This window comes from Martes martes, assembly GCF_963455335.1.
Source record: "Martes martes genome assembly, chromosome: 1".
NCBI lineage: Eukaryota > Metazoa > Chordata > Mammalia > Carnivora > Mustelidae > Martes > Martes martes.
Window position 1 is genome coordinate 214903999 of NC_137888.1, and position 27787 is coordinate 214931785.

A 27787-nucleotide genomic window follows, 5' to 3' on the forward strand; every position below is an offset into this window, starting at 1 on the left:
GGGGGATGTGTCAGTGGTTGCCAGGCACTGGTGGAGGATGGGCCTGGGACACCCAGCAGGGGCGTCTTGGGGGCCTTGGGCACACCTTCTAGCCCACCTCCCACCCCCCCCAAAAAACATTCACAAGCTTGGAAATTCAAATTCCACTTTCTTTATTTAAAAAGTCCAGATTGAGCAAAGGCAGAGGCTGCCTCGGCAAAGGTCCCTCGGCTGGATGAGGAAGGGGCGGTCAGGACCAGCCCCCCCCCAATTCTGGGGTGCAGGCCACAAGCAGAGGGCCCCACCTCGAGTATGAGAGCAGGTCCCTGCAGCGTGCCTGCCTCAGGGTGGGGGTGAGCCTGCGGTGAGCACCTGCTGGGGGTCCCAGCGTGGCAGGTGTGGGGTTTTCTACCCTGTCCCTGCGCCGGTCCAGGAGAGCCAGTGTAGCAGGTATAACCCTCCCCACCCTGAGCGTGCCAGCGGCTGCAGGGCCCCTTGTGTCTTGGGTTCCGCAGCTCCTGTGGTGCTCCCATGTCCCTGTAGTGTTGTGCACGGGGAGCGGGCCTTGCTGGGCCCCGGGGCTCTGGGTTCTAGGCATTTCATGTACAGCAGGTGATTTTTCAGGTCAGGCTGCTGGGGGAATCGAAAGCTAGAGGGATGCTGTAGAAATTTAATTTTGGGGGGGCTGGAGCCCCCAAGGTGCAGGATTGGGCATGGCCCCAAAAGGTGGACCCCCAATCCTCCTCCATGGGGTGGGGAAGGGGCCGTGACCAAAGGCAGTCTTCTCTGGATCCGTGGGGCGGTGGACACCCTCATAGGTGCTCACTATGACAGGAGAGAAGGGGGGCTTGTGATGGGGAACCATCATTTATCAGCCCTGAACCCCAGGATGGGGGTCACCAGAAGCCACCAACACTCTGTTCTTCCAAATGCCATAGTGGGGGCCTGGAGTCAATCCCCCCTAACCCAGGCAGCTAGAAGCCGCCCAGAAAAGCCCCAAGCAGCTGTGGGGAAGCTCTGGTCCCCCCAGTGGATCCCACTGGCCAAGGGGGACTGGCACATCCCGCCCCAGCAGCATTCATAAAGTCCGCAATGGGACCGGCGCCCCCCAGCGGTCCCGCCACTGGCCGCCCGCAGCAAATAAGCCCCACCGGGTGGATCGCGTGTGGGCGGTGCCCTCGGAATAAGATCCCGCAGCCCGACCCCACCCGGCAGCGCCCCGACTCCCGGAACCCCGACGGAGGACGAAATCCAGTCATTTCCGCGGGGCCCAAGGCAGGTCTAGCCCAAGTGGCCCCCCAACCCCGGCGCAGGGCGGCCCCACCCGGGCCGCGCACAGTCCCGGGGGTGACCCGCCGCGGCACACACCTGGCGACCTGGGCCAGGATCTCCTTGATGCGGACGATGAGCTTCTCGTGCTGGGCGGGGTCGCGCTCGATGGCGCCGTGCAGCCGGGCCATGTAGAAGTCCAGGGTGCCGAGGGTGGGCGTCTCGCCCGTGCCTGGAGGAGGGCAGGGAGCGGTCACCCGAGCCAAGCGGCAAAGTCGACGCGGCCGGGGACCCACAGAAGCAGAGGTCAGAGGCGGGGGGTGGGTCTCCAAGGGCAGGGGCCCGGGGAGGGGGCCAGAGGCGAGGCGCATCAGCGGCATTGGATGGGGCGGAAGATGCAAAGCGGTGAGGCCGAGGCCCGGGCCGGGGGGGGGGGGGGCGGGGGGGGGCCGGCTTACAAACTAGGGAGGAGGAAGTAGCCAAGGTCAGCTGAGGCCAGAGCGCGGAAGGCCAAGGAGGAGGGGGGGTCTCGGGCAGTGCCGGCGAGGGCAGGGGTCAGCGAGGGCGGGCGCGTGCTCAGCTCACGCCGGGGAGGGGCCATTCGGGCTGGAGTCGCACGGCCGGGGGCGGGGCTGGCCGGGGCGTCCGCGGTCCGGCCTCGGAGCGGCTGGGGGCGGGGCCGGGAGGCGGAGCTCGCCCGACAGGGGGCGGGGCCGGCTCGGGGGCGGGGCCTCGGCGCTCGGGGGCGGGGCCTCCGCACCCGGCACCGGCAGCGAGGCGAAGCTGGCGGTGAGCGCTTGGCGCACGGCCTGGAGCTGCTGCTGCAGTGCCAGCGTCCGCCGCTCCTCCAGCGCCAGCTCCTGCTCCAGGCGCTCCCGCGCGCTGCTCATGCTCTGCGTGTGCCTCTGCAGCACGGCGTTCTGCTCCTCGAAGGCCACGTTCATCTTGCGCAGGCGCCGAAGCTCTGCCTCCCGCGCTGCGGCGTGGGGGAGCCGGGTCAGAGCCTGGCGCGTCCCCACCCCCACACGCCCTCTGCCGACTTTGCCTTAGCTGTGTCCCCCACCCCCGCCCCACCCCGCGCCAGGTCGGCTGTCACCGCTCTGCCTCCAGCCCCGGGGGGCGGGGCGGGGCGGGGAGGGGGGCGGAGAGGTGGGCGCCTCTGCTTTTTCCAGGGGTCAATCCCCCCCACCCACCATCTCCGGCATTGGCACCCGCTTCCCCAGGAACCCCTGGTCAGTGCTCACCTTTGTTTTGGTCCAAGAACTCTTCAGTGAAGATGGGGACGTCGAAGGTGGAGAAGCCATCACAGTCCCCACCCTGGGACAACAGGACAAGGTGACAAATTTGGGGGGGCTGCCAAGACCCCTCCGGGACGTCCCTCAAGCTTGGGAGGGATTCCTCTGGTCAGGTGGGTTGAAGTCCTTTTAACAACATCCCACGACGTGCAAGCGGCCCCACCTCTGCTGGCACGCCTGGAGGCGGGCACTCGCCTGCACCCATGAGTTCGTGGCTCACCCAGGGGGGGGTCTCATGACCTCCAGACCTTTCTCGCCCAGCCGTGGTCCTTGCAGGAGGAGGACTTACCTTGTGTCCATTCAAGAGGGTATTCATGAGCCCAGAGCCCGAGTCTTCTGGTGGGGGAGAGAGGAGGGCACGATCAGCCCGCCCGGCGGGTCTCCTCTGAGCACACACAGTGCTTTGCGAGTGCCCACCCCCCTGCCTGGGATACCCTACCTCCCCAGTTAGCCCTACTCGTCCTGGGGCAGTCTCGTGCCTTGGCCCCCCAGTGTCTGTGTGCCCCCAGGTCAGCACTCTGGTTAGGGGAGTCCCATGGAGGAGGGCGGCTGGGTCCGCCTGGGCCGCCTGTCTCTGAGCCGGCGCCCAGCTGCCTGGGGGCTGGGTCCCTTCCCACCTTTCTTGATCTTCTTTTCCTGGATCTTCTCCGTGCACATCTTGTAGGCTTCTGACTGCTGGTAGGCGCGCAGCTCCTTCATGTACTGCTGCTTCTCCCGCTCCGCCTCGTCCAGGTACCGCTGGTGGGGCAGCGGGAGGCTCGGCCGGGCCCAGGGGCAGGGGCGGCAGGCCTCCGCCACCAACACCCCATCTGGCTCACTCAGCTCACTGTGCCCCACCTTCCCGTAGCTCCCTACTGGCCTTGGAGACAAAACCTGCCTCCTCGGCCCACAGCTCAGGGCCCTCCGCGCAAACTCCCGCTGTTCTCAAGCTCTCCCTGTTGTCTGACCGCAGGTGCCCGTCTCCAGGCTGGACTGCCCTCCCCACCGCCCCCCGCACCCATTTCGCTTGCTGAAGTCCCCCTTAGAGGGCGCAAGCTACTGGTCTGTTTTGTTTCCTTGAGATCTTTGCAATTTTAAGTTAATGACCAGGACTTGAAAACCGGAAGGCAGCCCATAAAAATCCGGCCCCCAGCCCTGACTTCCTTACACCTATCCACGTTGATTATTAAGTTTTACGTTGATTCTTGCCTATTGCTGGCCTCCCCTGGCTTCAGCCTGCTGGGGAGAGCCCATGAGCGGTCAGTTCTCCAGGCGGGAGCAAGGACCCTCCACATTCTGTCCTTTGGGGGATGTAGCTGCAGGGCAGTGTCCGAGTGGGTCGGGCCAAGGTCAGTGGTCCTGGGGCAGCCCCCGCCTTGCACACCTGCTTCTCGGCCGGCTGCAGCTTGCTCCACTCGGCACCCAGCATCTTGGTGATCTCGGGAAAGGGCAGATCTGGGTGGCGCGTGCGAATCTGCTCACGCCGCTCGTTCAGGAAGCGCACGTAGCCGGTGACCGGTGCCTTGGGCCCATTTGGCAGGATCTTCTTCCGCTTCTTGCCCTTGGGCCAGCCGCGCTTCTTCACCGGCTGCAGAACCAGACCGCGCCATTGGGAGGGGCCTGGAGGGCTGGGAGAGGTCTAGAGGGGGTGGGCGGAGCCTATCCAGGAGACGGGGCCGGGAAGGCCTGTAGGTATGGCTTGGTCAAGGCCCAGAATTGGGAGAGGGCGGGGTTCCGAGGTCCTGGGCACTGGTCATCTGGGACAGGGTTAAGCCCCGCTTGTGGGCGTGGCCTCTGGCGTGGGCGTCGCCTCTCTGTGGGAGGAAGGACCCACACGACGACACGAAGGTGCCTCCCACAGGGTAGTAGGCGGAGCTGGTATTGGGCGATGGGCGGAGCCTGGGCTTAGTGGCAGAGGATCTCTTGGGGGCGTGGCATGTGGCATGGGGCGGGGCCTCACCATCCCGAGGAAAATCTGGACTGTGGGCGGGGCCACAGCGAATTCAAATCTAGCCCGGGGTGGGGCTTCCAGGCTACGGGCGAGTCCCTGAGCCTCCCCCACCACCTCGCAGGGACCCGGGACTCACCTCCTCCTCGTGGGACCCCTTCTCGCCGGCCCGGGGGCCCTCGCCGCGCTCTTGCTTGACAGCCACCACGAAGCCCCCATGCTGCCCCGGAGCCTTGCCGCCCGCCGGCCTGGAGCCACGGGACGCCAGGGTCACCCCCATCCTCACCTCCATCCCCAACCGCGGAGCTTGCACGGAGGGGGCCCGAGTCCTGGGAGGAGGAGTCTGCGGGGGTCATAAACCCGCGGGACGGGGCCGGAGCACTAGGGGGGCCGTAGGGACTTCTGGGAGGAACTGAGCCGGGGAGTGGCGGGGAAAGAGGCCGGTGGGGACGCAAGGGGGAGGTCCTGCCCCGGCAGTGTGGGGGGAGTCAAGACCCTGGGGGGCGCGGGGCGAGGAGCTCCGACAGGGCGGGCGGGGGCTGGGCTGCAGCCCCGAGTGGGCTGGGGGAGGGGATATCGCACTCACGCGGCGGCCGCGCCGGGCTGCTTGGAGCCGTGGGACATGGCCGCTCCCGGCCCCACCTGGAAGGCAGACGCGTGGCCGAGTGAGGGGCGCCCGAGCCGCCGACGGGGTGGCCCGGCGGGGGAGCTCCGGAATGCCGGGCCCGGGGTGTTTGGGGGGGGCCGGATCCAGGGGCGGGGAGGCCCTCGAGGGCGGCCGCCCCGGGGATCCTTTGTTGGGCGATCGCCCCCCGGAAGGGCCGGCCCACCCTCCCCCGGTCCGGGAGGGGCCCCTCCCCGGCCCCAGGCCCCCCCTTGCCCCCACCCCCTCGGAGGGCCCCGAGTTCCGCGGCTGTTTTCACCTCCAAAGAAACTTTCCCGGACCTCTCTGCTGCTGCGCCGCTCCAACCAACCGCCCCGAGCCCGCCCCTGCCGCTCGCCCCGCCCCCGGCATGCTAATACGGCCTCCGCGAGCTATCGGATTGGGTGCAGTCTTTCCCTGGGGCGTGACCATGCAGATGAAGGTTGGCGCGCCGGCCGGCGATTGGCTGGGGCAACAGCTGGGCCGCGTGGGAGGTGGATCGGGAAGGGTGCGGGCGGGTGCGTCAAGTTCGGCTGCGCTCGGCCGCTCTCGGGACCAATCGGGGCGCTGTGAGGCCTCGCCGGGCGGAGCCCCTTAAAGGGCCAGTAGGCGCGGCTCGGACTCCTCCTCTCCGAGTGCAGGCGAGGCTCCCCGCCCCTGAGGGATCCCCGGACCGGCAGGGCCAGATCGGGCCCCTCCCTAGTTGTCATGGAGACGGCGGCTAGTTGCTAGGAAAGGGGGTTAAGGTCTACCCGCCCCAGGACAAGGTGGGACCTGTCTCTGTGTCTTGCAAACCTGGCGGGGAGGTTGGCCATCTATTCACTGAATTTAGGGTCCCCGGCCCTCCGCTGTGCCGAGTCCTGCGGTGAGCGGCGCGGGCTGCTCTCCCCCGGCGGGCTCTGCTTTCCCTGTGCAATGGAGACCTTGCTGAGATGCTGCGGAGCTGAGCTCCAGAACTGGGCTGAAAGCATTTGGAAAGAGGAAGTGAGACAAGAAGGCTACATCGTGAAGATGTAGGGGCGGGAGGCCCCGCTCTGGGATTTGAGGGGCCACTCGTCCCCCCCACCCCACCTCGGCAGTGTGGTCTTATGGCCTGAACTGGGACTTCCCCTACTCTCAGGGTGACAGTTGGGGTCACTGAATGCTCACGATGTCTTATTAGACCCCAAACGACTTGCCCACATCAGCACTCTGCCCTCATTTCCCTTCTCTGCCTCTTTGATGTTCCTCAAATACAGATACGTCCATTTCATTTCTCTCTCTCTCTCTCTCTCTCTCTCTCTCTCTCTCTCGAGCGCGCGCGCACACACACACACACACACACACACCACCCCACCCCACCCCACCCCCCGCCCCTGGGCCTTTGCACCTCTTGTCCCCTTTCCTCCTGATTACCTGCCTGGCCCACTGCTTAATCTCCTTCAGATCTTTGCTGGAATGTCGCCTTCTCAATGAGGTTTACCCTGTACACCCTGTCTTAATTTTTCTCCATGTTTGTCTCCTCTGTTAAAAAAATTTTTTTGTTTCATTTATTTAAGTAATCTCTACCTCCAATGTGGGGCTAGAACTCCCTACCCTGAGATCAAGACTCTCATGCTCTGTATGACCGAGCCAGCCAGGCACCACTAAAGAACATTTGGCGGAATAGATTTGAGGATGTCATTGGCTCTGTCGAGGGACTCATGGATGGGACAGCATTCCACGCAGCAAGTAGACGGGAGCTGCAAAGAGCACTGCAAAATGGAAGGTTATATGGGATGGAAGGAGGGGCAAGGACATTCCAAGCAGGGCAGAAGAAAGGATCGCTCCTCCTCGCGAGGTCACCTTCCCGTAGCCGGGGCAGAGCAGGAGGCCGAATTAAGACAGATTCTCTCCTTTAACTTTGGGGTGGAGAGGGAAAGCTCCCGGCTGACCCATTAAGACTTCACGTCTCTGGGGGATGTCGAAGCTGCAGTTACTTGGTATTTTGCCCAGCTTTGGTGATGTGGCCTAAGTGGCTGTTTTATGGGCCCGTGGTTTTTAACTCCGAAGCTCCTAGAACAGCACGTCTAGGAGCTACTCAACCAGATTTGCTGAATAAACAAATGAAGAAATACAGTAAATTTCTCAGAGGCAAGGGCTTTGGAAAACAGCCAAGCAGTTCCTCAAAACCTTGAACATGAAGTTACCATGTGATCCAGAAATCCCGTGCCTAGGGTTATACCCAAGAGACCCGAGAACACGTGTCCACGCAGGAACTTGCACACGGATGTTCACAGCTGGCACGATTCACAACGTCCGAAAAGTAGAAACAACCTAAATGTCCATCCGTGGATGAGCCCATAGACAGAATGTGGTCTGTTCATCTTCTGGAACGTTAGTGGCCATAAAAAGGGTGGTTTACATTAAGGTTTACATTAAGGGTGTTCGGTGGGAGTAGCCCGAGACTCTTGATCTCCGGGTCGTGAGTTCGAGCCCCATGTTAAGTATAGAGATCATGAAGATAAATAAACTTTAAAAAGGGAAAAGGATTAAATTGCTGATTCATGCGGCAACAGGGGTGCATCTTGAAGACGTGAGGCTCCGTGAAAGATGCCAGTCACAAAAAAACCACCAGTGTGTGGCTCTGTTCATACGAAAGGTCCCGAACAGGCAAATCCATTGAGACAGCAAATGAGCGGTTGCCTGGGGCTTGGGAATTCGTGGGGACGGGGCATGGGGAGAGACAGCGGATGGGCAAGGAGTTTCCTTCTGAGTGATCAAAATGTTCTAATATGAGGCTGCAGTGATGTTGCATAACTGTAAATATATGAAAGGCCTCAGGGGGCGCCTGGGGGGCTCAGCTGGTTAAGTGTCTGCTTTGGCTCATGTCATGATCCTGGGGTCCTGGGATGGGCCTGATGTCGAGCTCCCTGCTCAAGAGTGAGACTGTTTCTCCCTCTTCCTCTTTCTCTCCCCCCACCCCAGCTTGTTATCTCTCTCTTCCTGAAATAAATAGATAAAATCTTAAAAAAAAACCAAACCAAAAACCTCAGAATTGCACACTTTATTTTTTTAAGACATCTATTTATTGGGGGCACCTGGGGGGCTCAGTGGGCCCTCTGCCTTCAGCTCAGGTCATGGTCTCAGGGTCCTGGGATCAAGCCCCACATCGGGCTCTCTGCTCAGCGGGGTGCCTGCTTCCTCCTCTCTCTCTCTCTGCCTGCCTCTCTGCCTACTTGTGATCTCTGTCAAATAAATAAATAAAATCTTTTAAAAAAAAGACATCTATTTATTTATTTGACAGACAGAGAGAGAGAGAGAGAGAGAGATCACAAGCAGGCAGAGAGGCAGGCAGAGAGAGAGAGGAGGAAGCAGGCTCCCCGCTGAGCAGAGAGCCCGATGCGGGGCTCGATCCCAGGACCCTGAGACCATGACCTGAGCCGAAGGCAGACGCTTTAACCCACTGAGCCACCCAGGCGCCCCAGAACTGCACCCTTTAAATGGGTATATTGTATGGTATGTGAATTCAGTCTCAATACACCTGTTTCTGTAAGAGGCAGCCCAGGGCTAGGAATCGTGACAGGCCCAGATTCCAGACCCCACTCTCCTGCTTCGCAGGACGCACCACCCTCGCCTGTGTCTGCTCCCTTAAAATACTGCAGGTGGGAAGTCCCAGCTGGAAGGTCGGGCAAGCCCTGCCCTCCAAGCCCCGCCTCCTTGGCTTGATTGACAAGGGTTGCGCTAGAAACTGTCCTCCCCGCTCCTAAGTTCCCGCACGAGAAACTCGGGGGTCTCCCCATACATTAAAAAGAAAGGAAGTGTTTTGAGGTTGATTAAATATATATATATATATACATATATATTTATTTATGTTAAAGAGAGAGCGAGAGGGAACCTGGGTGGCTCAGTGGGTTAAAGCCTCTGCTTTCGGCTCAGGTCATGATCCCAGGGTCCTGGGATCGAGTCCCACATCGGGCTCTCTGCTCAGCAGGGAGCCTGCTTCCTCCTCTCTCTCTGCCTGCCTCTCTGCCTACTTGTGATCTCTGTCTGTCAAATAAAAAAAAAAAAAACTTTAAAAAAAAAAGAGAGAGAGAGCGAGAGACGGAGCAGGGAGGAGCAGAGGGAGAGGCAGACAATCTCCAGCGGACTCCGCACAGAGTGGGGAGCCCGTAGCGGGGCTCGATCCCAGGACCCGAAGATTATGACCTGAGCCAAAACCCAGAGCCCCACGCTTGACCGACCGAGCCATTCAGGCGCTCCTGAGGTTGATTTTGAGAGCAATTTGCAGCTCCTTGACCTCAAGAAAAGTATCTTGCTGCGCGGATAGTCTTTAGAAAGAATAAAAGCGTCTTCGGTCCACACAGCCCGTACATGCCCACACTCCGCACAAGCCACTATAAGGAGCAGCATTTATACCATTTGACTTTATATCCTTCGTGCATTTAACAGCAGATCCTTTCTGCCCTGAAATTTTAAAGCAGTTTTTTTCCTTTTTTTTTTTTTTTTTCCAATTAGGCTCTGCACCCAATGTGGGGCTTGAACTCATGACTCCAAGAGCAAGCGTCACCAGCTCCATGCACTGAACCAGCCAGGCGCCCCTTGTTTTTTCTCAGCAGCATTAAGTTCTCTGGATGCCTAGATCTCAGTGGGGGCGCCTGGGTGGTTCTGTTGGTTGTGTGACCAGCTCTTGGTTCCAGCTTAGGTCATGATCTCAGGGTCATGATCTCAGAGTCATGATCTCAGGGTCATAATCTCAGGGTCATGATCTCGGGATCATGAGATTGAGCCTGGCGAAGGGCTCCGCACCCACCATGAAATCTGCTTGGGATTCTCTCCCTCTGCCCCTCTCCCCAATTGCATGATCTCTCTCTCAAATCAATAAAATCTTATAAATAAATAAAAGCTAGCCCTCCCTAAAACCAATGACCGCAGCTGTCTAAAATCATCAATTTCGTGTTCGTTTCTTTGCATCATTTCTGTGCCTCCCTGGGAAATTTTGTCCAGCAGGAAGCCAGGTACAGAATCCCAACTGGCAGTCCCAGAAGTACAAGATCCATTAAGGATGGCCTAAACGTTCGCTTTTGAAATTGTTATTATGCAAATATTCCACTTCTTACTAAAACTTTTCCTACACGCAGGAACTCAGAGCTGGTTGCTTCTGGCGGCCTAGGGGAGAATCCGCCCCAGGCGCTCCCAGCTTCCGGGGGGGTCGCTGGCCCTGCCGGGTGTTGCTTGGCTGGTCCCAGGGTCACCCCAATCTCTCTGCCTTCATTGTCCCTTGGCTTCTCCCCAAGCGCGGGCGCCCAGCTTTCCCCTTGTGTTGAGTCCATGGGCAACTGCCCCAGCGTGCCGTCGCCTTAACCCACCACCTCTGCAATGACCCTATTTCCAAATGTTGAATGCCAAGGTCCCCGGGGGGTTAGGCTGCTTTTCCAGGAGAGGTCGGAGGACACGGAATGGCTGGGTTGTAGCCGTGCCTCCCACCGAAGTACGTGATTCTTATTCTCGGCAGGAGGTAGTCTAACCCCCAGGAAGGGTCAGGGCATGGTTGGCGCTCCTGGGACACCCCAACCCTCCTCTGGCTTTTTTAGGGACAGATGTAACACAGGGGTCCACTGGGAGGGGCGATGGAGGGCTGAGGACACAATAGGGAAGCAGGGATCGCAACTGCCCCAAAAAAGGGGGGGTGGGCAGGGGCCTCAGGCCCCTGAGGACAGGGCACCCCCGGCTGCTGACCTCAGAAGGTCAGGGAGGTGCCCCGAGCCCTAGATGTGTGACTTGAGCCATCTACCCAAACTGTGCCCCAGTCAGCCCCTCCGCAACGTGGGACCATAACTGCGTCTGCCCTCAGGAGGTCTTGGGGAGGGTTTAAGGAGCTTAACTGACGTTCTCCCTTAGAACCGGGGCCAGTGCTGCTGGGAGTGGTAGCTGGCTTGGACGGGGCAGCTGCAGACCCTGTTCAGAGAATTTTCTAGTACAGTGGCTGCCACCCAGGGTAGTTCAGGGGACACGGACAACGCCCAGAAGCATGTTTGGTTGTGACGACTCACGCCGAGGGGAGCGCGTGCCCCTGGCTTCTGGAGTTGGAGGCTGGGGGCGTGTGATGCCCAGGACAGCCCCCCACCCCAGAGAACGCGCCGGTGCCTGTGTCAGTCCCGTCCAGGCTGGCGAACCCCGATCCGCGGGCTGAATCCACACCTGCCCCATCCCCCCTAGGCCGCCCTGTGACCCTCTTCAGCGCGGCTGCTCTGTGTCCACTTCACAGAAAGGGAAACTGACGCTTGCGGGCTTGCCGGGGACCACCTGGGTTTGACCCACAGCCACCCTGGGATCTAAGCCAAGCTCCTGGCCGTTTTTCCCAGGTTTCCCAGGTTTCTAGGAAGTCTCCCTCCCCTTCCCTCCACCCTGCACCCACCTCGGGTGCTCCTAGTCATGGGGAGCCCGGTCTGAGAGAAGATCAAAGTGAACCCCCCCCTGCCCACCCCCCCTTCCCACCTGCAGGTGGACTGGGGCCACCAGGACATCCGATCCCCAGCAGGGGGTGGGGGCAGTTGGGACGCTCTGGGGACATCAAAGTGTGTTCCGGATCTCTCGGGACCCCAAGCCTGTCTCTGTCCTGTTCCTGAGGGCAGGCATTCATCTCTCCTTCCTCACATCCTCTCTCAAGGCAGGACCTTCTCTGATCCTCCCCGCAAATCTCACCCCTGCTCTCTCGGGGGCGGGGGCGTGTGTGCTCCGCGCTGCTGTCCCAACCCCTGGGGCCCAGGCCTGCTTCGGAATGGACAGCCCCATCCCCACCCCCATCTGACTTCTTATCGGACTTTCCCAGCTCTCTCTCCCAAGCCTTCCATGGCTCCCCAGTGACCTGGAGGTAACGTCCCAACCGCCTGCCATTCGGCCAGCCCTCCCGTGTCTGGTGTCTGACCCCTCCGGCGGCGCCAGCACCCACCACGGAGGGGCCGGCTCTGTCCCCGCTTCCGACTGGGGCTTCAGAATCTCTGGGGCCCCTGCACTGCTCCGCGTGAGGGTCAGGTTCGCTGGATGAGGGAGTCCAGGGAGGAAGGAAGGAAGGAGGGAAGGATGCAGGTCAGAGGCAGTCTGCGCCCCCGCGGCGGGAGGACCCCGAGATATGCTGGTGTTTCTGCCAAACGCCCCCCCTGTGCTGGGTCTGCCGAGGGATGCTCCCTGTGGGTTCCAGACCCCCGCGGGGGGCTGGGAAGAGTAAACACGGGGCACCTTTCCTCCTCAGGTGGGCCCTCCCCTGCCCGAGAATAAAGAACTCAGAGACGCTGCCCATCACGCGGGGAGCCCAGTTTGGATCCTGAATCTGCCTCTTGTTCGCCGCGTGCCCTCCGGCAAGGGACTTCTGTGAGAGCCTGTTTTCTCTGCAAAATGGGCAAGAAGCGGTGTAAGATCCCCCAGGGATAAGGCCGGAAAGGGGAAGAGAAATTCGAACACAAAGCTTAGGTGAGGGGTGCCCGCCCGGCTCCGATGCGCAGCGTGTGACTCTTATCTCAGGGTCGCGAGTTCGAGCCGCACCTCGGGGGTAGTGAGGCCTGAAATCAACAAATAAGAACTTTAAAAAAATGTTAAAGAAACTCAGGAAAGTATTTTTAAATGGCCTGTAGAGCCGAGGCAAGAATTTCTTTACGTCACTTTCACTCCCCCAGAGACAGGGAGAGGGAGGACGCCCCACAGGGAGGGAAGATTTGAGATTCTGTCTCTCCTTATCTCCTCCGAAGCACTGACCCCTTATCTCCCGGCTCCCCAGCCAGGTTATCATGACCCCACCCATACCCATTTTTCAGGCTCCTTTTCATTAGAAAAGTGGGCTTTGGGGTGGGCGGTCTGCATCCATGTGCGCGCCTGGGCTGGGGCCCCGCTGGGCTGTTTGAGCCTCTGCTTCTTTTAGTGGGTTCCTGTGTCCCAGTTCCTGCTCGCTGTGTTCAACCTCTCTCCGTGCCCACCACACAATCCTTGGATAGGCATTTCTTGAGCTCCTGTGTGTGTAACTGATCGGCCCCTGCCTTCATGGGGATCATAGTTTGGGGGGGGCAAGGTCACAGCTAGGGTTGGGGGGAAGAGCAGATATCAAGGCTGTGATGGGAGGCAGCCCAGAGAACTGTATGGCTGACGTGGAGGAGAGGGTAACAGTCTCTTTCTGGCAGAGACTGTTAAGAGCTAACAATTACCAAAAAAAAAAAAAAAGCTAACAATTATATCAGGTTTTTATTTTATTTTTTAAAAAATTTTAAAAAGGATTTTATTTATTTATTGGACAGAGAGAGAGATCACGAGTAGGCAGAGAGGCAGGCAGAGAGGGAGAGGGAAGCAGGCTCCCCGCTGAGCAGAGAGCCCGATGTGGGGCTCGATCCCAGGCCCCTGAGATCATGACCTGAGCGGAAGGCAGAGGCTTAACCCACCCAGGTGCCCCTCAGGACTTTTTGTTTTTTTGTTTTTAAAAAGATTTTATTTATTTATTTGAGAGAGAATGAGAGAGAGAGCGTGAAGGGGGGGAGGTCAGAGGGAGAGGCAGACTCCCCTCTGAGCAGGGAGCCCCATGCGGGGACTCAATCCCAGGACTCCAGGATCCTGACCTGAGCCGAAGGCAGTTGCTTAACCAACTGAGCCACCCAGGTGCCCCTTTATCACTTTTTTTTTAAAAATAAGATTTTATTTTTAAAGGAATCTCTCACCCAATGTTGGACTGGAACTCAGGACCTTGAGATCAAGAGTCGCACCCTCTATGGGCCCAGCTCCCGGGCGCCCGGTATGAGTTGTAGTCGTGCACATTATACCCATTCTAGATCTGGGAAGACTGAGACCCCACAGAGTTAAAGGACTTGTCAGAGCTGGAACAGCTCGGAGGGAGTGGGGCTGGATCCGGACCCCAAACATCCGGCTCGGGAGTGCAGGTGTTTAACCGCTGGTGGAGGAGGCGCCGAGGGGTGGGGGACGCAGGGCTAGGAGGAACTTGAAACCGCTGGTGTGATGGCCCAGCGGTGGGAGGACCGTTGGAGCAGAGTGGGGAGGGGTTCTGAGCGCAGGCCTCGGGTGGTGTCGCATGCACCTGACTCACGGGGCCCCCGAGCGCGCCCTCCCCGCTCTCCGGGCCTGTTGGTCGCCTATGAAATGGGAGACACTGGCTCCGCGTCCCTCCCGGCTTGGGTGAGCAAACCCACGTGGGGCGTTTGGCACAGTCAGCGATCATTAAATCCCAGCTGGTGTTGTTATGATGATTACCCCCATTATTATCCTTAATAACTAATTAATTAGAACTAATGCGTCCTCTCCGCGTCCGATTGGGTCTCTCCGGGCCGGGAAGGTACCGGACCCCGACGAGTGGCCTCTCGGGCTCGGAATTCTCCCCCATCCCCCACGCCCCCAGCCCACCCCGCAAGCCCCCAGCCCACCTCGTCCTCCCCCGTCCACACAGTAGGCCTCATAAAGCTGCAGGCCGGCCGGGGTGACGCGGGCCCGAAGGCAGGAGTCTGGGTGTGGGCGCCCTTGCGTCGCCCCCCAGCTCGTGAGGGTCCCGCTAACGCCAAGGGGAGCCGTCGGGCGCTAGGACCGTCCCACCCCGTAGGCGCGGGGCGTAGGGGCCGGCCCGGCCCCCGAGGCCACGCCCCCATCCTGGTTATTGGCTCTCGGGCCCCGGCGCGCGGCCCCGATTGGTGGAGGCGGCCGCCAGCATTCCCCGCCCCGCCCCGCCCGGGCCTTAGTCTGGGTTCGGGGCCCGGCGGCCGCAGGCGCGCTCGGCGGGGCGGGCTCGGGCGGTGGCGCGGGGACAGGCGGGCGCGGTCGGCTCGCGCGCCGGGGTCGCGTCTGTCGCGCGCCAGACCGCCCGGCCCGGGTGCGGAGCGCGGCCATGGGCCCCGGGCCCCCGGCGGCCGGAGCGGGGGCGCCGCCGCAGACCCTGTCGCTGGCCGCGCGGCTGAGCTACGCCGTGGGCCACTTCCTCAACGACCTGTGCGCGTCCATGTGGTTCACCTACCTGCTGCTCTACCTGCACTCGGTGCGCGCCTACAGCTCGCGCGGCGCCGGCCTGCTGCTGCTGCTCGGCCAGGTGGCCGACGGGCTGTGCACGCCCCTCGTGGGCTACGAGGCCGACCGCGCCGCCGGCCGCTGCGTCCGCTGCGGCCCCCGAAAGGCCTGGCACCTGGTCGGTAAGTCGCGGCCGAGCCTCCTCCCTCCGACTGCCTGCCCCCTGGCTTGAGCCTCCCCTCTCCGACTGCCTGCCCCGGGGCTTTCCCGTTCCTCTTTTGCCCGCCTGCCCTGGGGCCTGAGCCTCCCCTCTCCAACTGCCTGCCCAGGGGCCTTCCCGTTCCCCTTTGGCCTGCCTGCCCTGGGGCCTGAACCTCCCCCCTCTGACTGCCTACCCCTGGCCTGAGCCTCCCTGTTCTGCCTGCCTGCCCTGGGGCCTGAGCCTCCCCGCTCTGACCGCCTGCTCCTGGCCTGAGCCTCCCCCCTCTGATTGCCTGCCAGCCCTACTGCCTGAACCTCTCTGTCCGGCTGCTCTGTACCTTTCTGTTGCCCCATCCTTGACCTCCTCCATCTGTCTGCTTAACCGCTCTGTATTCCTTCTGTCTGCCACCTGACCACTCATGTGACCTTCCAGTGGCACTTCCCTTTGTTTTTCTGTCTGACTCCCATGGGCCTCCCGAGCCCTCTCTGGATTGGGTGTGACTGCTGGTGCCCCCGCTGTCAGTAGGCTGGTCTGCCTGGGCTTTTCCATCTGTCTGTCTGGGTGACCACCCAGGACAGCTCTGTCTGAGTGAGGGGCAGGGTGCCTGGAGCCCCCTCCGTCAGTCTGTCCGTGTCTCCAGTGCACTCCTGCCCACCCTCTGCCCCATCCCAGGCAACCTGGTGCTTGGGCGGTTTAGGGGTGCTGTGCTAGGGAGCCCAGGCTTGGGGGCCAGGTAAGACCCAAGAGGCAGGGGTCTCCGTGTGTCTGGCTGAGGGGTGGGGTCTGCGAAGCTAACAGGGTCAACCCGGACTCTGGGGGAGCCGTCAGAACACCTCTGCTGCTGAGGGGAGGAGGCAGGTGCCCCGGGAGCCAGGGTGTCCTGCCCAGTGCGCACCCTTGATAAGGCCTGCCTCGCAGCGCCCCTTCTCTGCCGCCACGGATCCTGGGCCGTGAGATGAGCCCCAGCCACTTTCTCTGCCATTCTCTCGCTGGCAGGAGTGCCTGCCGCATCCTGGCGTCTGGGGCCAGCTGGGCATTTCGGGAGGCAGGCCCAGGAATCCTGCCCAGACCTGTGAATTTGGGGTAGCAGCTTTCTAGAAGGTCAGAGGGGCTGACTGATGTCTCCTTGCCCCCCCCCCCAGGGGCAGAGAACGGGGAGGCAGTGATCCGCCCCGGGCTGGGGAGGGGGGCGTTTTTGCAAAGGTGCAGTGGACTTCCAAGTGGTCGGATGTCAGGTTTCCCGGGCACTGGGTCCGTTGAGACTGTAGCTGCCAGGGAGGGAAGCAGGGAGAGACAGCCTGGTGATCACCTCCTCTGGACAAACGGACACGAAAGCTGCCCCCCTTTGGGCTGACGCGGGGATCACTTGCAGAGCTGGGCCCAGTCCTCAGGGCACTTTTGCTCATAATAGATAAACTCATGGACAGACACGCAAGATAGCTCCGCGGCCTGATAGGTGAGAGAGTGGGGGAGTCTTTTCTCTGGGCTGGGCAGGGGAGCCTGACGGCCCCGAGGGGATGGAGCCTGCCGTGGGGAGGGAGCTGGGCAGCGGATACTGCACGTGTCCCCAGGCCTGATGGTGTGCCCCTCTCGTCGGTGGGAGGGTCCGCCTGACCCCGGAGGGAGAATCCGAGTTCCCCAGCAGAGGCAGGGGTTAGGCACCCTCGTAAATAAAGAACCGAAGGCTTCGTGTTTATGTAAAACAGGCCTGGGGGAAAGGGGCCCCTACTGGCCTCCAAGACCTCCACTGCACCCTGTCTCCACCTCGGGGGGAGCTTGTGGGGGGCTCCGGGAGGATCTGTGGAGAGAGGAAGCTGGGGCAGCCCCTCTTGGCCTGATGAGGTGGCTTGAGTGAAAGTCACCTTGGAAACGGGGCCCACTTCTTTCTTTTGCTCCCAAGTCTGTGGGTTCACTTTTCCCCTTAGCGGGCCCTCGGGGCTCCCCTGCTGTAGCCCAGAGAGGACCCTTAGGGCCACACATGGATTCTTCTGTGGGATCCGGGCTGGGGCGCGTGGCTGGAGTGGGTTTCGCAAAGGAGAAGTGGAGGTCTGAGGAAGAGGACATTAGCTTTGGGGTTTTGAAGGATGAGTAGGAGTGTAGGAGTGTGTGTGGCGGGGTGGGGGGGGCATGCCAGCCTGCTGAAACAGCTGTGTAAGTGTGACCTCGCCCAGCTTCGGAGCTGCAGAGGCAGGAAGCGGCCGAGAGCCATAGGAGTTCCCGCTTTCCTACGTTAACCCTCGGTCCTCATGCTGACTTTGGGAGGCGGGTATTTTCAGTGGCCATTCTTTCTGGCAACTGCGGCCCAGGGAGGCACAGTCGCTTGCCCGAGGTCCCCTGGCCAGGCAATGGTTAACCTGGGCTGGCCAGCTTCAGGGTGGATTCTGGCCAGAGCAGCACATTCTTCGGATCAGAGTCTACATAGTTTGTGCCTGGCCCGGAGGCGGCCCCTGGGGCGTCCAGACAGCAGCTCGTGTCTGGACGCCCCTCCCAGGCTCCAGTTCCAGAGAATTAGCAAGGAAGGGCGCTTTTGCTTTCATTTCTCCATCCCAGGCCTATGGAGGCGGCCCTAGGGTCTGGGGCATGAGGTCCAGAGCCTGGAGGGAGGAGGGAAGGTCAGCTGTCAGGCCCGGCAGGGGGTGGGGGGAGAGGGTGCTGAGCTGGGCCTGGCTTGGCAGAGGGAAGGAGCGTGGCTCAGGGCCCAGGGGCTCACACACTGAACCTGTGTCCTCATCTGCAAAGTGGGGAGAATAGTAACACCCACCTCTTGGGGCTGCAAGTGGACGACACTAGTATAATCAATCACTTGTCCAAAAGATACGCGCCAGGCTCCGTGCTGGTGGCCAGGGCCCCAGAAGTGACCTCGGGAGACTTAGTGCCCACCCTCCCAGCGCCCGTCTGGTGGGGGAGGCAGGCAGGAAACAAGTGGAGACAAAAGAGTCCCTGTGTATGCTAAGGCATGTGAGAAGAAAGCCATGTCCAGACTGTGTCAGCACAGGGAGGGGACTGCTGGGGACTGCGGTGGTCAGGGAGAGCTTTTCTGAGGGGGTGGCATTTGGGTCGAGTCCTGAGGCATGAAAGGATGTGAGGGGAGCAGAGGACACGCAGCTGGTGCAAAGGCCCTGGGGCAGGACTGAACCCGTGTGGCTGGAGGAGCAGGTGGTGCAGGGCCTGTTGGCTGCCCCCACAGACTCGGGCTTCTTCTGAGGTATCGGGTTTTTCCAGGAAGAGACCCCCCCCCCCCATGAGCTGATAGACACTGGGGCTCAGGGAGGGCAGGGTCCACCGTAGCCTGACCCAGCGTCTCCTGGCCTCCTGACTGCCTGGAGCACGGTGGGACGCTTGGCAGGAGCTGGGGGGCGGGCGGAAGGCCAGGCGGGAGGTGGGAAGGGAAGGTGCGCGCATAAACGGCGTGTTTGTGGTGTTTGTGGCGGGCAGCGCTCCAGGGGCCCCCACAGGTGCTCCGTGCTTCCGTTTCCCCACCTGTCACCCAGGCGGCACCCTGGGGACCCTGATGCTGGCAGGGGGAAGCCCCGCTCGTGCCCTTCCGTAGGTCCTGGCCCTGCTGTACTTGCAGCACGTGACCTCGGGAACACGATGGCCTGCGGTGTGCCTCAGTTTCCACGTCAGACAGCGGGGGCCCCGCTGTCCTCTTGGGCTGCGTGACCTCGGGGCCACCCCAGGTCACTCTGCCTCGGTTTCCTCATTTGTCACAGGAACCGTGGCCTCTCACCCCCACTGCGCGACCGTGGGAGGGTCCCTCCCCCCCCCGAGGCCCTGGAGTGTGACCCCCCCTCCCCCCGCCCACCCACAGGCACCGTCTGTGTCCTGCTGTCCTTCCCCTTCATCTTCAGCCCGTGCCTGGGCTGCGGGGCCACCACGCCGGAGTGGGCCGCCCTCCTCTACTACGGGCCCTTCGTCGTGGTCTTCCAGTTCGGCTGGGCGGCCACGCAGATCGCCCACCTCAGCCTCATCCCGGAGCTCGCCACCAGTGACCACGAGAAGGTGGAGCTCACGGCCCTCAGGTACGGCCTCCGCCCGGCCCTCAGGCCCCGCCGGGAAGCGGGAGCCCTTCCGCGCTTGGGCTCTGCTCGCTCGGCCCAGACGGTGCGGCCCAGCTCCGCCCCAGCTCCCGGGCCTGCCCGGTGGTGTGTTAATGAGCCGTTGCCGCGGTAATGCACGATGTGCCCTTGCGGCTCGTGGTTTCTGTGGGTTAGGGGTCTGGCTCGGATCAGCTGTATTTTCTTTTTTCCAAGATTTATTAGAGGGTGGGAGGAGGGGCAGAGAATCTTGGACTCCCTGCTAAGCGCGGAGCCCGACACGGGGCTCGATCTTGTGACCCTGAGGTCATGACCAGAGCAGAAACCCAGAGTCTGATGCTCCCTGATCCGTCTGGAGGCTCCCATCAGGGCACCCGTTAGGGGTGGGGTCTCAGCGGAGGCTTAGGTTTTCCTAAGATCTTCTGATGAGGTCTGGCTCACCCAGGACCAACTCCTTTAATGAGAGCTCTAGAATCCCTTTACCTTTATTCACAAGTCCCCTCCCGTGGGGGAGGGGTTGGACTGGGTGGGACCAGGGTCATCTAAGAATCCTGCTTGCCTGGCGTGGAGATGTTTGGCCCGTTGACTTGCTTGAGGCACAGATAGAAGTTTTCCTGGAGAGAACCTGGGAGCATTTATGGAGTACTTGCTGTGTACAGGCACATTTCTAGGCCCTTCATGTGGATTACCGTCTTTAATCCTCCTGGCAATCGGCACAGACCCCCTCGCGGGCTTGAGCAGAGTGTGTCCCTGGTTAGAGCTGGTCGAGTTCTGGGAGGAAGGGCCCGCACAGGTGATGGCTGGAGCTCCAGGAGGCACTGGGCCCTGGGGGTGGGGGTTGCCTGCTACATGTGCGCTCCTCTGCGGCTGTGGTCGTGGTGGCATCTTCACGGGGGCCTTGCCGCCCCCACTGCGGCCTGCTTGGCCCCAGTGCTGCCCAGCCTGGCTTCCTCCCAGCCCTGCCTCTGGGTTCCTCATTACGGCACAGGCGCAGCCCGGCGGGGCCAGTGACACCCCTCGGGCCCTGGCTGGCGGGGCGGGTGGTGCTGAGACCAGGCTCCGGGGCACACTTTCCCGCCAGCCTTGTGGCCTCTTCACTTTGATCTCTGGGGTCTTGTGCTCACTTTCAGAAAGGGAAACTGAGTCCTGGCATGTGATCCAGAGGCTCTGCCCCCACCCCCCAGCCCCTGGAGGGACACTGCTCTGGGGCCACAAGCAGCAGTAGCCTCAGATGCTTCCAGACCACAGAGCTCCAGCCCTGTCGAGGCCCAGGGTCCGGGAACCGGGAATCCCAAATTCTGGCTTCCGAGTGCCCCTGGCCTGGGCGGCTGGGCCGTCCGGGTGGAGTTGTGGGGCCGGTGTCAGTCATCAGATAACGTGTGGCCAGGGCTCTCCTGGGGCCACCCCGTGTTTGGGGGCCGACTGCCCTGCCAGCCAGAGATGCCCCAGGTCCTGTGCCGAAGCCTCCCCTGCCCCCGCCAGGTACGCCTTCACCGTCGTGGCCAACATCGCCGTGTACGGGGCCGCCTGGCTGCTGCTGCACCTGCAGGGCTCCCCGAGCACGGAGGCGGCCCGCGATGTCACCGACCAGCTGGGGGTCCAAGACGTGCAGGTGTTCCAGGTGAGCGGGGCCCGGGCCGGACACCCCCGTGGCCCTGACCCCGGGGGCTCGGGCTGAGCGCGCTGCCGCTGACCCCTCTCCCGCCTGGCCTCCAGAGCCTCTCCCTGTTGGTGATAGGAGTCGGCGCCGTCTTCTCGCTTCTGTTCCACCTGGGCACCCGGGAGGGGCGCCGGCCCCCGGTGGAGGAGCCGGACGAGCACAGTCCGCTGCTGGCCCCCGCGAGCGCCCGGCCCCTGCTGCTCTGGAAACACTGGCTCCGGGAGCCGGCCTTCTACCAGGTGTGCGGCTGGCTGCGGAGGGGGACGGCGGGGACGGCGGACACGGGGGCAGGCAGTCCCTTTGCCGTCCCCCGGTCGCCACGGTCCCCGCGAGTGGCTCAGGTGCCGCCGCAGGGCTCCCGTGAGCCCCCCGGTACCCTGCTGACCCGCACCCTCGGCTTGCCCGCCACAGGTGGGCCTGCTGTACATGAGCACGAGGCTCATCGTGAACCTGTCCCAGACGTACATAGCCATGTACCTCACCTACTCCCTCAACCTGCCCAAGGTGAGCGGGGGCGGGGGGGGGGCGGGCCCGGGGCCACCGCTCCCCGCCGAGTCCCCCGAGCCCGCCGAGCCCACGCTGCTCTGCCCCTGCAGAAGTTCATCGCCACCATCCCGCTGCTGATGTACGTCAGTGGTTTCTGCTCCTCCTTCCTCATGAAGCCGGTCAACAGGAGCATCGGGAGGAACGTAAGTGGCCGGGCGGGGCGGGGGCGGGGACCCCAGAAGCGCGGGCTCCGGCCCGGGGCCGCCCCGCGTCTGGCTCCCGCGTGGCTCGGGGCTGCGGCGCGCTCGGACTCTGTGCCGCCCGGGGCAGCGGAGCGCCGCCCGTCACCGTGTTTGATTTTAACGGCTCTGCGGCGCCTGGCGTTAGCGCCCCGGCCTCCGAGTCCCCCGAGGCCCGAGCGAGGGCGCCGCAGGACGGTCCAGCCGGACACCCTCCCCGCGGCGGCCGGCCAAGGAGCACGCGGACCAGCGGCTCTGACGCCGGCCCCGCTCCCCCCGCAGCTGACCTACTTTGCGGGGCTCCTGGTGATCCTGGCCTTCGCCGCCTGGGTGGCGCTGGCAGACAGGCTGGGCGTGGCCGTGTACGCCGCGGCCGTGCTGCTGGGCATGGGCTGCGCCACCATCCTCGTCACCTCGCTGGCCATGACCGCCGACCTCATCGGCCCCCACACGGTGAGGTGGAGTGGCGAGGCGGGGCGGGGGGCTGGGGTCCGGGCCGTGGGTGCTGACCCCCCCGCTCTTGTACCCCAGCACAGTGGAGCCTTCGTGTACGGGGCCATGAGCTTCTCGGATAAAGTGGCCAACGGGCTGGCAGTCATGGCCATCCAGAGCCTCTACCCCTGCTCGTGAGTGCCGCTCGTTTATTCACGGAGGAGGGTGCGGGGGGTCCACGCCGGCCAGGCCCTGCCCCGGGTCTGGGGGTTCGACCTGCACAGAGGACAGCACGTGGGCGGGGCTCACACACTGGGGCCCCACTTGTTCCTGACCTGGGGCACCCAGCCAGCTGTAGTACGCTGGGGACGCGGCGTCCGGATGTACCGGGGCAGTGAGTGTGGGCAGGGCCGGGCAAAGCCGGAATCTGCTCAGACCCTCAGAACCTAGTTCTAGACCCAGATGGTCGTAGACCACTGAGTGGAGACCCGTAGAGGCCTGGGATCTGGGAACAAAAGCCCGTCTGCTCCTCTGTTCTCAGGGGCCTGGGGGCAACACCAGCTACTTTCGTAAGCACAGAACCGTGTGACCCAAACCAGTGGCAAGGGGGTGTAGGAAACACCACTTACGGAGACCTGTCTGGGGCAAGAGGTCAGGGAGAGCTTCCTTGAGGAGGTGACATTGGACCTGAGACCTGTCAGGGAGTTCTAAGCAAATGGGGAGGAACCACCGCTACAAAGGTCCTGTGGCAGGACTGGGCTTGGTGTCGGAGGAAAGCGTGTGGGGGAAGGCCCACGCAGTTGGAGCAGGGAGGGGATGGGGCAGGTGTGCGGGGCCTCGGGGACGGTGGTGGTCCAGGCAGGTGGTGGTGATGGGGCCGGACCCGCATGAGACAGAGAATGGGAGAGGAGGGGGCAGATGTGGGTAGGGGGCGGGGGGTGGAGGGTGACCCCCCTGGTTCTGGTGGCCCAGCAGCTGAGCGGGAGGTCCATGCTGGAAGGTCCTGACGGAGGGCAACGCCCCTGCTTCTCCCCTCCCCCGCCCCGCAGCTTGGAGATCTGCTGCAGGGCCTGCGTGGGCTTCTACCGCTGGGTGATGGTGGCCGCCACCGGGGGCGTAGGCGTGGCCGCCACCCTCTGTCTGTGCAGTCTCTTCCTCTGGCCCATCCGCCTGCGGAGCTGTGAGTCCGAGCTGTGCCCCACCCCCACGGGACCAGGGGCTGGAGGGGCGGGCCCACAGCAGCCCCCCCAACACTGACTGCACCCCTACCCCCTTGTCCTGCAGGGGACCCTGGAGCCCAGCCCTGATGCCACACGCCCTCAGTTGCTGTCCTGTGAACATGAACTCTGTTCCAGGCCCCGCGGAGGCCAGGAGCAGCCCTCCCTCCGCGCCGTCCCTCCCTCCCTTCCCTGCCCCCACCCTTGCCTGGCTGCGGGGGGAGGATGGTCAGGATCCCAGACATGGAGGTGAGCCCTCTGGGATCCAGGCGTGCGCCTGGCTCACCTCTCACCACGGGCTCGGCTGTGGTTTCCTACGTGCCACCAGGTCCCCTCGGCCATGGTGCAGTCACTGGGCCTGACGGGAGCCTCAGGCGGGGGTGGGGAGGAGCAAGTCCCATGCCCTGCGCCCAGGCTACTGCTGGCCACGAATAAAGAGCCACCCGTGGGTGAGGGCTGTGGCCTCAGCTGTGTGCCCGGAGTCCAGAGTGGGGAGAGGGCAGCTGAGACGCCGAGTCTGCCTGCCTCTGGCCCAAGTTCGGGTCACCGGGGTGTTGGCTGGTGGCTGGACCACCCAAGGTCCCCAGGGTCCCCGAAGGTGGAGGGGTGTATGGAGGCGGGGCTGCAGAGGGTGGCGTCGGACAGCACGAACTTTATCAGTGGATGGGTGTGTAGACGGATGGGGACCGCTGGTTGGTGGAGGGGCAGTAGGGTTCCAGGTCCCACCGCCTGTGGTTCTGCGTGGTGTAGCGTGGGCGCTGGGGCGCCGACAGGAGTGGCACGTAGTCAGACCCCTGCCATGGCGGCTCCGCCTGGTACTGGTGCCTGGTGACCACTGTGGGGCCAGGACCCAGGTCACTTCCTGTCCCCAGCCACTCCGAACCCCAGCCAAGGCGGCCTTGGTTCCCCCAACCGCCCCCACTCCTCACCGTATTCCTTGCCCCGGAAGGGTCTGTCTGTCCACAGCGCGCTCCCCCACCGCGTGCTGGGGACCCTGTACTGGGCAGGGAGGACAGGGTCGTACCAGGTGGTCTCCCGGAGGCGCTGGGTGTAGGCTGTTGGGGGAAGGGGCGGGGTAGGAGGTCATCTGGGGCCCTGGCCCTCCCCTTGGGGCTGGGAGGGGCCGGGGGGGGCAGGCCAGGCCGAGCACTCACCCGAGGGCATGCTTTGCTCCCGGTGGCTGTGACAGCCGTGCCAGCGGGCGTAGGCCTCCCGGTATGGGCTGTCCAGGGCCCGCGGGAGCGTGTACCAGGCTTCCCGGGACTCAGAGTTGGTCAGGCCGGTGTACCACGGCTGGCCCGCTGCATCACGTCCCATGGGGGCGTACTTCCAGCGCACTGCCTGCCTGATGGCCGGTGTCCAGCGGGGACCCTCCAGGGACAGGTAGTCATCGCTGAGGGGGTGAGCGCAGCGGACAGAGGCTGAGCCTGGGGGCCTCCCCTGCCCGCCCCTGCCCTGCACTGCTGGCACGTGCACCCCTGGCCCAGGCAGGCAGAGGAGTGCGGGGGCGCTGAGTCCTGTGGCCTGCTTCCCTCCAACCCCCCTGGCCCCGCATTAAACCCTCTCCTTGCTCAGCACGTCTGGTCCATCCCCCCAGGGACACGGGGTGGCGGGGGAGGGTGCACCTACAGGAGGCCGCTGCTGCCAGACCTGTCCTAGGCGGGGCACTAGGACGGCTTCCCCCGGGAGGCAGCAGCCGTCCAGGGCCGGTGGGTGTCCAGTAGCCCTGGGGCAGCCAGGACCAGTGTAGGGAACGGGACTGCGGTGCAGAGACGGGAGTGCCTGGTGGTGGTGTCAGGGGAGCGTGCGACTCGATCTCGGGGTCGTGAGTTTGAGCCCCAGGCTGGGTGTGGAAAGAACTCGGAAATAAATCTAAAAATCAAGTCACTGTGTGGTAACTGTTAAAAATGACAGGGAAAACCCCAGAAGCAGAAAGGAAAGCTGAGAAGTGAAAGATACCCCCAGAGCTGCTCAAGCCGCAGGGACGCTCGTTGGGCAGAAACCTCACTGGCCATTCCTCCCGGAAGGGCTGCCAAGAGCACCACTGCCCTGCAGAGGGTCCAGCAGGCCCTTTGCCCCAGCGGTTGGGGGCGCTGCTGACCACAGGCTCTTTGTACCTGCACCCTGTGTGGCTGAGCGATCACGGAAGACTGGAAACCCACGCGTCTCATTGAGGGTGGGGTGAGCGTGGAAGGTTCTGGCACATCGGTCTCAGGAACCTGACACACACTGGCTTTGCCATGCGCCTACAATTCTGGGTCCCCCGTCCTAGCAAAGGGAATACTTCCGAGCCCCGACGTGCACAGCACTTGTGAAACACAAGGCCGCCGGTCTAACGTGATAGTGGGAGGTGGGCCTCTGGGAGCAGCAGGTTAGACCTGGAAGAAACCCCAGTCGATGCCTGCTCTGTCCACGATCCAGAACCTTCCTGCCCTTTAAGAGAGCGCACATGTGCCCGGCCTCCGCACCCCACCCCGGAGCGGGCACTGCGCAGGACGGACGTGCAGCGGGGCGGCCCAGGGGCACACCCCTGTCTTCCTACAGCTGCAGTCCCCCGTTACGGTGCCTTAGCCAGTCCGCCGGGGTGAAAGGGCTCCCCAAATCCATGCCCTCCCGGTCTCAACCCCCCCCCGCCTGGGGAGCTCAGCAGACACTACTGCTAAGCTGTGGGCCTTGGGCGGGGCTGGCCCTCGTGCAGGGCCTGGTGTGCTTGGAAGGGGAGCCTGGACACAGAAGACCATGTGATGCCGGGGCAGAGATCGAGGTGACCTGTCCTCAGGGGGTGCCGAGGACAACCAGAAAGGCGCTAGAACTGGGAGGCCCAGCAGAGCTGCTCCCTCAGGCCCCGGAAGGAACCAGCCCTGCAGACCCCCTTGGTCTCTGGCTTCCGGCTTTCGGTCCAGACCCGGGAGAGAGTCGATCTCGGTGGTTTAAGGTCACAGAAGCCCGGCCTGGTTCTGAGAGAGCCGCTGCGGGAGACTCCTGGAGGGACCTGGTCAGCTCCAGGCTGTGCCCGTGCCCACAGCGGACCCCTGGCCGGCTGGTGCTCACGCACACCCTGCTCTGGCCACAGGCGGGGAGGGGAGCAGCCAGGTCGGGACGGGGCGAGGCAGGGCGAGGCTAGAGCACCGACATGCCTGGACCGAAGAGTAAACACTCACGAGAAGCCAGACCAGATGCCACGAGGCCTGGGATGCAGAGGCGGCGCGCGGGGCCGTGGGGGGCACTCACCTGAACAGAGGTGCTGGGAAATCTGTTTCGAGGGTCCCCCGGGGGACACAGGGCCGGGCAGCCTCCCGCCGGCCAGCCTCCCGCCGCAGGGTCTGCATATCTGCCTCCGGGTCCCCAGAGGCTCATGCCTAGAAGGCCTGTGGGGCCATTGTTGACAGCGACAAAGGCCACACTCGGTGTCCCGGCAACAGTACTGGCCAGCACTGGTCCCTGCTCCCTCCCTCCCCCAGCAGAGGCCGGCGGGGGGGCAGGTGGGGGAGGCATGAGCGAGGGGGCCGTGTGAGCCCTGCTCCAGGTGCCCGACACGGGGCTCCCACCTCTTCCTCTTCGGGCCCCCTCACAACACCCCACCAGGGGCGCTCCGGGCCGTACCCTCGGGTGCACCCTTCCAGGAGCTCCAGCTGGGACCCCACATTCCCAGCCGTCCCTCCTCTGCTTCTGGGATACGTTCCAAACTAGAACTGCGGGCACGCGCAGCAGCTCGGTTCGCAGCCCTCAGCTGCACGAGGGACACACAGACCACGGTCCCCCAGGCGCGGGAGTGTCCCATGGCCAAGAGCAGGACCCCACGTGCAGCCCTGGGGACGGACCCCGAGCCCATGACACTCAGGGAGGGAACCAGACACAGAAGGCCACACAGAGTGTGAATCCATTTATGTGACACGTCCAGACCAGGCTCCTCCATGGACGGGAAGGGGCTTGCGGGGGCCGAGGGCTGGGGAGGATGAGCGGGGAGTGACGGCAGATGGGGTTGCTTTTGGGGTCACGGAACATTCTGGGGCTAGACAGTGGCAGCACAACTTCATGAACGTTCTAAAAATCACTGAATTACACGCTTGAAGATGGTAAATGGTGTTACGTGTATTTCACCACCACAACGAGGAACAAGAGCGCCCAGACCTGCCCGCCCCTGGCTTGCACCTGCTCCTGGTGGCCTGGGCCCCGCTGCCTCCAGGCCCTGCTGCCTCCAGGCCCTGCTGCCTCCAGGCCCTGCTGCTGGGTCGCCGGCCACCCGCTCCCTTCCCTCTCAGCCATGCACACCCAGGGCTCCCGCCGCCTCGGGGGTGGAAGCCTGAGTCATCCCCGCAGCCCCCAGCCGGCAGCCCCTGCCCGTGCCTCCCCCACGCCGCGCCGCTCGGGAGCCTCTGCCACCAGCGCCACCAGCGCCACCCGCACCAGGGGCTCCCTGCTCTCCAGGCCCCTGATCACAAGGCTCGTCTCGGGC

General features: G+C 63.1%; 4 protein-coding genes across 6 annotated transcripts in view; 1 reads left to right on the plus strand and 3 right to left on the minus strand.

The window, feature by feature from the left end:
• Positions 1-20773, minus strand: part of FSD1 (fibronectin type III and SPRY domain containing 1) — a gene marked incomplete at both ends in the record, with an annotated part of 516986 nt that extends 496213 nt beyond the window's left edge. The window contains one exon of the mRNA XM_080823695.1: positions 20159-20773. Coding sequence (XP_080679821.1) covers positions 20159-20275 — 117 coding nt within the window. The remainder of the gene's footprint in view (positions 1-20158) is intronic.
• Positions 131-5429, minus strand: HMG20B (high mobility group 20B). 3 transcript variants are annotated; one of them, XM_080813630.1, is made up of 10 exons: positions 5394-5429; positions 5057-5112; positions 4610-4718; positions 3907-4110; positions 3161-3281; positions 2833-2879; positions 2493-2565; positions 2009-2224; positions 1348-1480; positions 131-804 (listed from the first exon to the last, which is right to left on the minus strand). In XM_080813630.1, the coding sequence occupies exons 2-10, from the start codon at positions 5092-5094 to the stop codon at positions 792-794; spliced, it is 954 nt and encodes a 317-aa protein (XP_080669756.1). In that variant the 5' UTR covers positions 5095-5112; positions 5394-5429; the 3' UTR covers positions 131-791. The 3 variants fall into 3 exon arrangements, with proteins under 3 accessions (XP_080669756.1, XP_080669757.1, XP_080669758.1); XM_080813631.1 differs by having other exon boundaries at positions 4610-4799; positions 5394-5414; XM_080813632.1 differs by lacking the exons at positions 5057-5112; positions 5394-5429 and having other exon boundaries at positions 4610-4911.
• MFSD12 (major facilitator superfamily domain containing 12) lies at positions 14817-25212 on the plus strand. Its single transcript, XM_080823686.1, has 10 exons — positions 14817-15240; positions 19072-19282; positions 20780-20918; positions 21014-21196; positions 21369-21461; positions 21554-21646; positions 21965-22135; positions 22214-22308; positions 23164-23294; positions 23399-25212. Exons 1-10 carry the CDS (start codon positions 14943-14945, stop codon positions 23419-23421), a joined length of 1437 nt encoding a protein of 478 aa, XP_080679812.1. The 5' UTR covers positions 14817-14942; the 3' UTR covers positions 23422-25212.
• On the minus strand, positions 23988-26663 carry TEKTIP1 (tektin bundle interacting protein 1; the record flags this gene model as incomplete). The annotated part of the gene is made up of 4 exons (XM_080823738.1): positions 26563-26663; positions 24486-24724; positions 24261-24386; positions 23988-24166 (listed from the first exon to the last, which is right to left on the minus strand). Exons 1-4 carry the CDS (start codon positions 26658-26660, stop codon positions 23988-23990), a joined length of 642 nt encoding a protein of 213 aa, XP_080679864.1. The 5' UTR covers positions 26661-26663.
• Positions 26664-27787: the final 1124 nt, after the last annotated feature.